At 55.1% G+C, this 14,926-nt stretch overlaps 1 protein-coding gene across 1 annotated transcript in view; it reads right to left on the minus strand.

Moving 5' to 3' along the window:
* C79H15orf40 (chromosome 79 C15orf40 homolog) overlaps positions 1-13,490 on the minus strand; it is a 112,032-nt gene extending 98,542 nt beyond the window's left edge. The window contains exons 1-2 of the mRNA XM_032981189.2: positions 10,927-13,490; positions 9,258-9,393 (exon numbers count right to left, since the gene is read on the minus strand). Coding sequence (XP_032837080.2) covers positions 9,258-9,393; positions 10,927-11,031 — 241 coding nt within the window. The 5' untranslated portion in view covers positions 11,032-13,490. The remainder of the gene's footprint in view (positions 1-9,257; positions 9,394-10,926) is intronic.
* Between the last annotated feature and the right edge of the window lie 1,436 nt (positions 13,491-14,926).

Genomic DNA, 14,926 nt, shown 5'->3' on the forward strand with positions numbered 1-14,926 from the left:
GGTGACACACACACAGTGGGTGACACACACACACAGTGGGTGACACACACACACAGTGGGTGACACACACACAGTGGGTGACACACACACACACACAGTGGGTGACACACACACACGCACACAGTGGGTGACACACACACACAGTGGGTGACACACACACACACAGTGGATGACACACACACACACAGTGGGTGACACACACACAGTGGGTGACACACACACACAGGGTGACACACACACAGTGGGTGACACACACACAGTGGGTGACACACACACAGTGGGTGACACACACACAGTGGGTGACACACACACACACACACAGTGGGTGACACACACACACACAGTGGGTGACACACACACACAGTGGGTGACACACACACACAGGGTGACACACACACAGTGGGTGACACACACACACACAGTGGGTGACACACACACACAGGGTGACACACACACACACAGTGGGTGACACACACACATAGTGACACACACACAGTGGGTGACACACACACACACACAGTGGGTGACACACACACACGCACACAGTGGGTGACACACACACACAGTGGGTGACACACACACACACAGTGGGTGACACACACACACACAGTGGGTGACACACACACACAGTGGGTGACACACACACAGTGGGTGACACACACACAGTGGGTGACACACACACAGTGGGTCACACACACACACAGTGGGTGACACACACACACACAGTGGGTGACACACACACACACACAGTGGGTGACACACACACACAGTGGGTGACACACACACACAGGGTGACACACACACAGTGGGTGACACACACACACAGTGGGTGACACACACACACAGGGTGACACACACACACACAGTGGGTGACACACACACACAGTGGGTGACACACACACACACAGTGGGTGACACACACACAGTGGGTGACACACACACAGTGGGTGAGACATACACAGTGGGTGACACACACACACACACAGTGGGTGACACACACAGTGGTTGACACACACACACAGAGTGGGTGACACACACACACACACACAGTGGGTGACACACACACACACAGTGGGTGACACACACACACACAGTGGGTGGCACACACACACAGTGGGTGACACACAAACAGTGGGTGACACACACACAGTGGGTGACACACGCACACACACAGTGGGTGACACACACACACACACACAGTGGGTGACACACACACAGTGGGTGACACACACACACAGTGGGTGACACACACACACACAGTGGGTGACACACACACAGTGATTTACACACACACACAGGGTGACACACACACAGTGGGTGACACGCACACACACAGTGGGTGACACACACACACACAGTGGGTGACACACACACAGTAGGTGACACACACACACACAGGGTGACACACACACAGTGGGTGACACACACACACACAGTGGGTGACACACACACAGTGGGTGACACACACACGCACACAAAGTGGGTGACACATACACACACACACAGTGGGTGACACACACACACACAGTGGGTGACACACACACACAGTGGGTGACACACACACACAGTGGGTGACACACACACAAAGTGGGTGACACACACACACGCAGTGGGTGACACACACACACACAGTGGGTGACACACACACACACAGTGGGTGACACACACACACACACAGTGGGTGACACACACACACACAGTGGGTGACACACACACACAGGGTGACACACACACAGTGGGTAACACACACACACAGTGGGTGACACACACACACAGGGTGACACACACACCTACAGTGGGTGACACACACACATAGTGACACACACACAGTGGGTGACACACACACACACAGTGGGTGACACACACACACGCACACAGTGGGTGACACACACACACAGTGGGTGACACACACACACACAGTGGGTGACACACACACAGTGGGTGACACACACACAGTGGGTGACACACACACAGTGGGTGACACACACACAGTGGGTGACACACACACAGTGGGTGACACACACACACACACAGTGGGTGACACACACACACACAGTGGGTGACACACACACACACACAGTGGGTGACACACACACACAGTGGGTGACACACACACACAGGGTGACACACACACAGTGGGTGACACACACACACAGTGGGTGACACACACACACAGTGGGTGACACACACACACAGGGTGACACACACACAGTGGGTGACACACACACACAGTGGGTGACACACACACACAGGGTGACACACACACACACAGTGGGTGACACACACACACAGTGGGTGACACACACACACACAGTGGGTGACACACACACAGTGGGTGACACACACACAGTGGGTGAGACATACACAGTGGGTGACACACACACACACACACAGTGGGTGACACACACAGTGGGTGACACACACACACACAGTGGGTGACACACACACACACACACAGTGGGTGACACACACACACACAGTGGGTGACACACACACACACAGTGGGTGGCACACACACACAGTGGGTGACACACACACAGTGGGTGACACACACACAGTGGGTGACACACGCACACACACAGTGGGTGACACACACACACACAGTGGGTGACACACACACAGTGGGTGACACACACACACACAGTGGGTGACACACACACACACAGTGGGTGACACACACACAGTGATTGACACACACACACAGGGTGACACACACACAGTGGGTGACACGCACACACACAGTGGGTGACACACACACACACAGTGGGTGACACACACACAGTAGGTGACACACACACACACAGGGTGACACACACACAGTGGGTGACACACACACACACAGTGGGTGACACACACACAGTGGGTGACACACACACGCACACAAAGTGGGTGACACACACACACACACACAGTGGGTGACACACACACACACAGTGGGTGACACACACACACAGTGGGTGACACACACACAAAGTGGGTGACACACACACACGCAGTGGGTGACACACACACACACAGTGGGTGACACACACACACACAGTGGGTGACACACACACACACACAGTGGGTGACACACACACACACAGTGGGTGACACACACACACAGGGTGACACACACACACAGTGGGTAACACACACACACAGTGGGTGACACACACACACAGGGTGACACACACACCTACAGTGGGTGACACACACACATAGTGACACACACACAGTGGGTGACACACACACACACAGTGGGTGACACACACACACACGCACACAGTGGGTGACACACACACACAGTGGGTGACACACACACACACAGTGGGTGACACACACACACACAGTGGGTGACACACACACAGTGGGTGACACACACACACAGGGTGACACACACACAGTGGGTGACACACACACAGTGGGTGACACACACACACACACAGTGGGTGACACACACACACACACAGTGGGTGACACACACACACACACAGTGGGTGACACACACACACAGTGGGTGACACACACACAGTGGGTGACACACACACACAGTGGGTGACACACACACACAGGGTGACACACACACACACAGTGGGTGACACACACACACAGTGGGTGACACACACACACACAGTGGGTGACACACACACAGTGGGTGACACACACACAGTGGGTGAGACATACACAGTGGGTGACACACACACACACACAGTGGGTGACACACACAGTGGGTGACACACACACACACAGTGGGTGACACACACACACACACAGTGGGTGACACACACACACACACACAGTGGGTCACACACACACACAGTGGGTGACACACACACATAGTGGGTGACACACACACAGTGGGTGACACACACACAGTGGGTGACACACGCACACACACAGTGGGTGACACACACACACACAGTGGGTGACACACACACAGTGGGTGACACACACACACACAGTGGGTGACACACACACACACAGTGGGTGACACACACACAGTGATTGACACACACACACAGTGGGTGACACACACACACAGGGTGACACACACACAGTGGGTGACACGCACACACACAGTGGGTGACACACACACACACAGTGGGTGACACACACACAGTAGGTGACACACACACACACACAGTGGGTGACACACACACACACACAGTGGGTGGCACACACACAGTGGGTGACACACACACAGTGGGTGACACACACACAGTGGGTGACACACACACAGTGGGTGACACACACAGTGGGTGACACACACACACACAGTGGGTGACACACACACACACACAGTGGGTGACACACACACAGTGGGTGACACACACACAGTGGGTGACACACACACAGTGGGTGACACACACACACACAGTGGGTGACACACACACACACAGTGGGTGACACACACACACAGTGGGTGACACACACACACACACAGTGGGTGACACACGCACACACAGTGGGTGACACACACACAGTAGGTGACACACACACAGTGGGTGACACACACACAGTGGGTGACACACACACAGTTGGTGACACACACACAGTAGGTGACACACACACACACAGTGGGTGACACACACACACACACACAGTGGGTGACACACACACAGTGGGTGACACACACACACACAGTGGGTGACACACACACGCACAGTGGGTGACACACACACAGTGGGTGACACACACACAGTGGGTGACACACACACACAGTGGGTGACACGCACACACACAGTGGGTGACACACACACACACAGTGGGTGACACACACACAGTGGGTGACACACACACACACACAGTGGGTGACACACACACACACAGTGGGTGACACACACACACACACAGTGGGTGACACACACACAGTGGGTGACACACACAGTGGGTGACACACACACACAGTGGGTGACACACACACAGTGGGTGACACACACACACAGGGTGACACACACACACAGGGTGACACACACACACACAGTGGGTGACACACACACACACAGTGGGTGACACACACACACACAGTGGGTGACACACTCACAGTGGGTGACACACACACACACAGTGGGTGACACACACACACACAGTGGGTGACACACACACACACACAGTGGGTGAGACACACACACACAGTGGGTGACACACACACAGTGGGTGACACACACACACACAGGGTGACACACACACAGGGTGACACACACACAGTGGGTGACACACACAGTGGGTGACACACACACACAGTGGGTGACCCACACACAGTGGGTGACACACACACACACACAGTGGGTGACACACACACACACACAGTGGGTGACACACACACACACAGTGGGTGACACACACAGTGGGTGACACACACACAGTGGGTGACACACACACACACAGTGGGTGACACACACACAGTGGGTGACACACACACACACACAGTGGGTGACACACACACACAGTGGGTGACACACACACAGTGGGTGACACACACACACACACAGTGGGTGACACACACACACAGTGGGTGACACACACACACAGTGGGTGACACACACACACACAGTGGGTGACACACACACACACACAGTGGGTGACACACACACAGTGGGTGACACACACACACACAGTGGGTGACACACACACACGCACACAGTGGGTGACACACACACACACAGTGGGTGACACACACACACAGTGGGTGACACACACACACACACAGTGGGTGATACACACACAGTGGGTGACACACACACACAGGGTGACACACACACAGTGGGTGACACACACACACAGTGGGTGACACACACACACACAGTGGGTGACACACACACACACAGTGGGTGACACACACACACACAGTGGGTTACACACACACACACAGTGGGTGACACACACACACAGGGTGACACACACACAGTGGGTGACACACACACACACAGTGGGTGACACACACACAGGGTGACACACACACACACAGTGGGTGACACACACACACAGTGGGTGACACACACACAGTGGGTGACACACACACAGTGGGTGAGACACACACAGTGGGTGACACACACACACACACAGTGGGTGACACACACAGTGGGTGACACACACACACAGTGGATGACACACACACACACACAGTGGGTGACACACACACAGTGGGTGACACACACACACACACAGTGGGTGACACACACACACACAGTGGGTGACACACACACAGTGGGTGACACACACACAGTGGGTGACACACACACACACAGTGGGTGACACACACACACACAGTGGGTGACACACACACAGTGGGTGACACACACACACACAGTGGGTGACACACACACACACAGTGGGTGACACACACACAGTGATTGACACACACACACAGTGGGTGACACACACACACAGGGTGACACACACACAGTGGGTGACACGCACACACACAGTGGGTGACACACACACACACACAGTGGGTGACACACAACAACAACAACAACAACCGCCATTCGCCACTAAGTGGCGGTGACGTCACCACGACGCTTGTGCCAGGCTATGTGCACCCTGAGGCCACGTGAAGTGTCGAACGCCCGCTGGCAGGAGGTCACGGGGCAGACCCAGGTGCCACGGGTCGACTGACTGAGATGACTGGCTGATGCACCACCTGTGCCCCCTACTGTGCCAACCTGCTGTGCTTCAGCCACCCGGCGCTCCGCTCGCTGTTGTGAGCGTCGCTCCTCCGCCCTCCGTTGTTGTTGGAGGGCGACTGCCTCCAACTGCCCAGTAGCATCCTTCACGAGCCTCCTCCACAGAGGCCGATCTTGACACCGCTGGTACCAGTCATCGGCAAGTCCACTCAGCTCCACGTCCTCCTGTACCACATCACTCCATCTCTTCTCTAGCCCGTGCCGCGCCCGCTTAGCCCCCTCAATCCGGCCGAACAAAAACTGTTTCGGCATGCGGTGGCTGGTCATGCGGGCTACATGACCCAGCCATCGCAGCCTTGCCTGCCGGAGGAGCTCACCGATGGGACCCTGCCCAGATCTTTCAAGGATTTGTGAGCTCCTCACACAATCCAGTCTGGTTAAACCCAGGATGGATCGTAGGCAGGCCAGCCTAAATGTTTCTAACCGGCGAAGATGTTCCATTAGGGGGGTCCACGTTTCGCAAGCGTAGAGAAGGGAGGGAATGACCGTGGCCGAGAAGACCTGAAGCTTAGTGCGGAGCGACAGACCAGGTAGCTTCCACACAGCGTTACGCAGCCGATGAAAAAATATTGCCGCTCGACTGATTCGGAGTGAGACCTCTGCTGTTAAACTGGAGCCGGTCATAAGCACACTGCCCAGGTATGGGAAACTCCCCACTCTCTCCACAAATGCCCCATCACCGATTGGGAGTTGTGGGGGTGGATTGTCCGATGGTACAAAATACCCAGGCAGGTGCTTAGTGTTGGTGGGGCTGATGGTAAGGCCCCACCTCTTAGTTGGCACGCTCCAGTCTCAGCAGCAGCGTCTCCAACTCCTCCTCTGAATGAGCAGCTATTACCAAATCATCAGCATACATAACGTGGTTGAGCAATAGGGAGCCATCCCTTGACCGCACCCGGGCATCGATCAGCCTCCCATTATGTCTGTACCATATGGAGATTCCCCCGGTACAGCTATTGAAGGCTTCACGAACTACGTGGTCAAAATAAATGTTAAATAATGTGGGAGCCAAAGGACATCGCTGTCGCACCCGAAGGTGTACAGGGAATGGCTCTGACTCCCGGCCACGTAGTTTTACCCGGGCCCGCTCACCATCATGAAGGTCCTTAATGATCGTGAGCAGAGGGTCAGGTACTCCAAAAGCACGAAGAACAACCCAGAGCCCAGGCCTACTGATGGTATCATAGGCCTTGACCAGGTCAATAAAGCAGAGATGTAGGTCTTGTTGGAATTCCCTACACCTCTGCTGTAGCAGACGGACAGAAAATATGGCATCTGTGCAGGACTGCCCTTTCCTGAAACCGCATTGGGGCTCTGCAAGCCTCTCCTCAGCGTGCCTGGCAAGGCAATGTTGAATAATCCTTGCCAGGACCTTTCCCGGCACACTGAGGAGTGAGATGCCCCTGTAGCTGTTACAGTCTGTGCGGTCCCACTTCTTAAAAAGGGGGACCACCAGGGCATCCTTCCAATCCTGCGGAACCCGTCCAGTGGTCCAGACTGTTGTTATGATGTCATATAGGGCAGTCTGTGCACAAACGCCACCCTCCCTCAGCATTTCGCTTGGGAGATCATCTCTGCCCGCTGCCTTTCCTGATCTCAGACTCCGGATCGCCTTCAATACTTGCACAGCAGATGGCACCTCAGCCAGCCACTCACAGGGGGTGACTTCTTCCAATATTTGAGGCACCGCAGCCTCAGCAGGGTCATCCTGACCGGCTCCAGTTTAACAGCAGAGGTCTCACTCCGAATCAGTCGAGCGGCAATATCTTTTCATCGGTTGCGTAACGCTGTGTGGAAGCTACCTGGTCTATCGCTCCGCACTAAGCTTCAGGTCTTCTCGGCCACGGTCATTCCCTCCCTTCTCTACGCTTGCGAAACGTGGACCCCCTTAATGGAACATCTTCGCCAGTTGGAAACATCTCGGCTGGCCTGCCTACGATCCATCCTGGGTTTAACCAGGCTGGATTGTGTGAGGAGCTCACAAATCCTTGAAAGATCTGGGCAAGGTCCCATCGGTGAGCTCCTCCGGCAGGCAAGGCTGCGTTGGCTGGGTCATGTAGCCCACATGCCCAGCCACCGCATGCCTAAACAGCTTTTGGTCAGCCGGATCGAGGGGGCTAAACGGGCGCGGCACAGGCTAGAGAAGAGATGGAGTGATGTGGTACAGGAGGACGTGGAGCTGAGTGGACTTGCCGATGACTGGTACCAGCGGTGTCAAGATCGGCCTCTGTGGAGGAGGCTCGTGAAGGACGCTGCTGGGCAGTTGGAGGTAGTCGCCCTCCAACAACAACGGAGGGCGGAGGAGCGACGCTCACAACAACGAGCGGAGCGCCGGGTGGCTAAAGCACAGCAGGTTGGCACAGTAGGGGGTACAGGTGGTGCATCAGCCAGTCATCTCAGTCAGTCGACCCGTGGCACCTGGGTCTGCCCAGTGACCTCCTGCCAGCGGGCGTTCGACACTTCACGTGGCCTCAAGGTGCACATGTCCTGGCACAAGCGTCGTGGTGACGTCACCGCCACTTAGTGGCGAATGGCGGTTGTTGTTGTTGTATGAGTGTGTGTATGTGTGCATGTGTGAGTGAGCCTCACCCGTCACGACGCTCTGCTTCGCTCCGGGCTTCGCGTGGACCCTGATGCTGACGCTGCCGTCCGCGTTCAGAGATACGGGGCCTGAGGGGCCCTGGGAGGCCGCAGCAGCTGCAGCGGCCGCAGCCTCAGCCGGGGGCTGTGACACCGATCAACACGCAACAGCAATACCCACCCATCCGTGAGTGGGTGGGTGAGTGAGTGGGTGGGTGAGTGGGTGGGTGGGTGAGTGGGTTGGTGAGTGAGTGGGTGGGTGAGTGAGTGGGTGTGTGAGTGAGTGAGAGAGTGGGTGGGTGAGTGGGTGGGTGGGTGGGTGAGTGGGTGGGTGAGTGGGTGAGTGAGTGGGTGGGTGAGTGGGTGGGTGAGTGAGTGAGTGAGTGGGTGAGTGGGTGGGTGAGTGGGTGTGTGGGTGACTGAGTGAGTGGGTGCGTGAGTGGGTGAGTGAGTGGGTGGGTGAGTGGGTGAGTGAGTGAGTGGGTGAGTGAGTGAGTGGGTGAGCGAGTGGGTGGGTGAGTGGGTGGGTGAGTGAATGGGTGGGTGAGTGAGTAAGTGGGTGAGTAAGTGAGTGAGTGGGTGAGTGGGTGGGTGGGTGAGTGAGTGGGTGGGTGAGTGAGTGGGTGAGTGGGTGGGTGGCTGAGTGGGTGGGTGCGTGGGTGGGTGAGTGAGTGGGTGGGTGAGTGAGTGGGTGTGTGAGTGAGTGAGAGAGTGGGTGGGTGAGTGGGTGGGTGGGTGGGTGAGTGGGTGGGTGAGTGGGTGAGTGAGTGGGTGGGTGAGTGAGTGAGTGGGTGGGTGAGTGAGTGGGTGAGTGGGTGGGTGAGTGGGTGTGTGGGTGACTGAGTGAGTGGGTGCGTGAGTGGGTGAGTGGGTGAGTGAGTGGGTGGGTGAGTGGGTGAGTGAGTGGGTGAGTGAGTGAGTGGGTGAGCGAGTGGGTGGGTGAGTGGGTGGGTGGGTGAGTGAATGGGTGGGTGAGTGAGTGAGTGGGTGAGTAAGTGAGTGAGTGGGTGAGTGGGTGGGTGGGTGGGTGAGTGAGTGGGTGGGTGGGTGGGTGAGTGAGTGGGTGAGTGGGTGGGTGGCTGAGTGGGTGGGTGCGTGGGTGGGTGAGTGAGTGGTTGAGTGAGTGAGTGGTTGAGTGAGTGAGTGGGTGATGAGTAAATTGATCATTATCCCTCCAGTTAAACTGAAACTATTTTTACGTTACACTACACTACTATACACTACACTACTATATACACTACACTACTATACACTACACTAATTTACACTACACTACTATACACCACACTACTTTACACTACACTACTATACACTACACTATACACTACACTTTACACTACTATACACTACACCATACACTACACTATACACTATACTACTATACACTACACTACTATACACTACTTATACACTATACACTACTATAAACTACAGTATACACTACACAATAGACTACACTATACACTACACTACAATTTACACTACACTATACACTACACTACTATACACTACACTATACACTACTATACACTGCACTTTACACTACACTATACACTACACTACTATACACTACACAATAGACTACACTACTATACAGTACACTATACACTACACTATACACGACACTACACTACTATACACTACACACGACGCTATACACTACACGAAGGGAGTTTACCATCGCTCCGTGGGGGTTCGTGCGCTTGGCTCGGGGCATCTCGAGCCGGAATCGCGAGGGCCTCGCCAGCGAGGAGGAGGCCAGCAGCGAGCGCAGCAGCAGCATCGCTCACCACGTGGGAGGAGAACTCAGCTCCATCACTCACCAGTTGGTGAGTGACTGGGTGAGTGGGTGGGTGGGTGAGTGGGTGGGTGGGTGAATGGGTGGGTGGGTGGGTGAATGGGTGGGTGGGTGGGTGAATGGGTGGGTGGGTGGGTGGCTGAGTGAGTGGCTGAGTGAATGGGTGGGTGAGTGAGTGGCTGAGTGAATGGGTGGGTGAGTGGGTGGGTGAGTCAATGAGCGGGTGGGTGAGTGGCTGAGTGAGTGAGTCAATGAGCGGGTGGGTGAGTGGGTGGGTGAGTGAGTGTGTGAGTCAATGAGCGGGTGGGTGAGTGAGTGAGTGGCTGAGTGGGTCAGTGGCTGAGTGGGTGGGTGAGTGGCTGAGTGAGTGGGTGGGTGAGTGAGTGGGTAAGTCAATGAGCGGGTGGGTGAGTAGGTGAATGAATGAGCGGGTGAGTGAAACCAAGGCTCAGGAGAGGTAACTCGCTCTTAGGCAGCCCCTGCAGCCTAAGAGGCTACACGGTGGTGGTCGTCTTTGCCTTGCGTGGGAGCGGTGGGGCAGCGGTTAGCGCGCCGAGCTCTGGGCCACCAACAGTGACGGCACCGCGATTATCTGAACCGGTCCTCGACTCTCCCCTAGGTCGACTCGGCCTCAAATCGCCACTTAGGGAGACAAAGGCGGCCGGGCGCTGCGTGTGCCACAGTGCCGGCCTTAGAAGGCGCTGTTGCTGCTGGTCGCTACTCACACTGCACTTGCCCCTACAGCTGTGTAGAGACTACCTGGGGGAGCTTTGTCTGTGTGTGTTATAGGCGTTGTTGCTGCTGGTCGCTGCTCACACTGCACTTGCCCCTACAGCTGTGTAGAGGCTACCTGGGGGAGCTTTGTCTGTGTGTGTTATAGGCGCTGTTGCTGCTGGTCGCTACGCACACTGCACTTGCTCCTACAGCTGTGTAGAGACTACCTGGGGGAGCTTTGTCTGTGTGTGTTATAGGCGCTGTTGCTGCTGGTCGCTGCTCACACTGCACTTGCCCCTACAGCTGTGTAGAGACTACCTGGGGGAGCTTTGTCTGTGTGTGTTATAGGCGCTGTTGCTGCTGGTCGCTACTCACACTGCACTTGCCCCTACAGCTGTGTAGAGGCTACCTGGGGGAGCTTTGTCTGTGTGTGTTATAGGCGCTGTTGCTGCTGGTCGCTACTCACACTGCACTTGCTCCTACAGCTGTGTAGAGACTACCTGGGGGAGCTTTGTCTGTGTGTTATAGGCGCTGTTGCTGCTGGTCGCTACTCACACTGCACTTGCCCCTACAGCTGTGTAAAGGCTACCTGGGGGAGCTTTGTCTGTGTGTGTTATAGGCGCTGTTGCTGCTGGTCGCTACTCACACTGCACTTGCCCCTACAGCTGTGTAGAGACTACCTGGGGGAGCTTTGTCTGTGTGTGTTATAGGCGCTGTTGCTGCTGGTCGCTACTCACACTGCACTTGCCCCTACAGCTGTGTAGAGACTACCTGGGGGAGCTTTGTCTGTGTGTGTTATAGGCGCTGTTGCTGCTGGTCGCTGCTCACACTGCACTTGCCCCTACAGCTGTGTAGAGGCTACCTGGGGGAGCTTTGTCTGTGTGTGTGTTATAGGCGCTGTTGCTGCTGGTCGCTACTCACACTGCACTTGCCCCTACAGCTGTGTAGAGGCTACCTGGGGGAGCTTTGTCTGTGTGTGTTATAGGCGTTGTTGCTGCTGGTCGCTACTCACACTGCACTTGCCCCTACAGCTGTGTAGAGGCTACCTGGGGGAGCTTTGTCTGTGTGTGTTATAGGCGCTGTTGCTGCTGGTCGCTGCTCACACTGCACTTGCCCCTTCAGCTGTGTAGAGACTACCTGGGGGAGCTTTGTCTGTGTGTGTTATAGGCGCTGTTGCTGCTGGTCGCTACTCACACTGCACTTGCCCCTACAGCTGTGTAGTGGCTACCTGGGGGAGCTTTGTCTGTGTGTGTTATAGGCGCTGTTGCTGCTGGTCGCTACTCACACTGCACTTGCCCCTACAGCTGTGTAGAGGCTACCTGGCGGAGCTTTGTCTGCGTCTCTCTGTGCGCGAGATATAGAATGAGGGCTCGGAAGTGAAACGGAAGTGACGCTTGGGGTGAAGCGGATGTGACGCTGGGGTGAAACGGAAGTGACGTTGAAGTGAAACGGAAGTGACGCTGGGTGAAACGGAAGTGACGCCGGGTTGAAACGGAAGTGACGCTCGAGTGAAACAATGGCTGGGGGGTGAAACTGAAGTGTGAAATTTCGATGTAAAGCTTTCGTGACTGCAAGGATTCATCTTCTTTTGGTTCTTTCGGTAAAGTGCTGTGGCCGAATACGTCGTGAGAATTTTTATTGTAGTTATTTTACTTTGCTAATTTAATGTTTTATTCTCATTCCACGTGGCGACTTTACCGAAAGAACCAAAGAAGTTGAAGTGTGAAATTTCGCGTTTTGAAGGTCTGGTCGGCTCGCCTCTTCGTGGCCAGCTCCATAAAATCCGGCCAGGCTACAGGAGGCTCAACGAGACTCAACGCTGAATCCCGATCGGAACGTTTATTCAGACCGCCGCAGGAGGAACCCCGATGAGCCTTGAAGCTCATTTATCACTGGTAGGAAACGTAGTGGACTGGAAGCCCAGCCGGGATTAATTCACAGGAGGCAGGGAATTAATTGTGTATGTCTGTGGATGTCTGTCCACGTGGGAGGGGTGGGGCTGGGTGGGGTGGGGCTGGGTGGGGAGGGGCTGGTCACCCCGTGGTGCCCTTATATGGACTGGAAGCCCAACCGGGATTAATTCACAGGAGGCAGGGGATTAATTGCGTATGTCTGTGGATGTCTGTCCACGTGGGAGTGGTGGGGCTGGGTGCAGAGGGGAAGGTAGGGAGGGGCTGGGTGGGGAGGGATGGGGCTGGGAGGGGCTGCTCACCCCGTGGTGCCCTTATAAAACTCAACGTTTCACCTACTCACGCCGGCTTGTGCCCGCCCTCACATTCGGGCATATTGTGCTGAATACACCACGTGGTGCCGCCGTTGACCCTGGCCATTGACCGAGCAACCCAACGTTCCTACCAGCTCCCTCCGCAGGAATGTGTTCGCAGATGTCCAGCTGCGTGCACGGGGGTCAGAACGGTGCAACAACAGTTTTATGCAAACACCAACGCCTTGTTCTCTGCCTTTTCATATCGTTCCCGTGCCCTTTCTCGAATGTCCCCTCGCTGTGTGTCCCCTAGCCGATCCCCGTCATTCCCCTCCGACGGATCCCATCCGACGCCGCTTTTGTTTCCCGCCTATTCTCCTTCAAACCCTCTCCTCCAACCACGTCAAGAGATCCCCGCCTTCCAACAAATACCTGCGGACGCCTCTTTTCCGCCAATCGGAGATCTTTGGTTTATCGTCGCAGAGCCGTACGGCTGCACATTGGCTTGGGGTTATTTTTCGGTCATTACACGAGGAACTAATTGGTTCACTCTCGAACTCACAACTGGTTTAGTGCTGCACTCGTGATGAATCGGTTCACTACAACACTACCGGTTAGCGCTGTACTAGTAACGAATTGGCTCACTACCCCAACACACAACCAGTTAGTGCTGTACTAGTAACGAATTGGTTCACTACTCCAACACACAACAACTGGTTAGTGCTGTACTAGTAACAAATTGGTTCACTACTCCAACACACAACAACTGGTTAGTGCTGTACTAGTAACAAATGGGTTCACTACCCCAACACACAACCAGTTAGTGTTGTACTAGTAACGAATTGGCTCACTACCCCAACACACAACCGGTTAGTGCTGTACTAGTAACGAATTGGTTCACTACCCCAACACAACCGGTTTGTGCTGTACTAGTAACGAATTGGTTCACTACCCCAACACACA

Source organism: Petromyzon marinus, chromosome 79, assembly GCF_048934315.1.
Source record: "Petromyzon marinus isolate PM22_M1 ecotype Great Lakes invasive population chromosome 79, UKy_Petmar_22M1.pri1.0, whole genome shotgun sequence".
NCBI classification, from domain to species: Eukaryota; Metazoa; Chordata; class Hyperoartia; order Petromyzontiformes; family Petromyzontidae; genus Petromyzon; species Petromyzon marinus.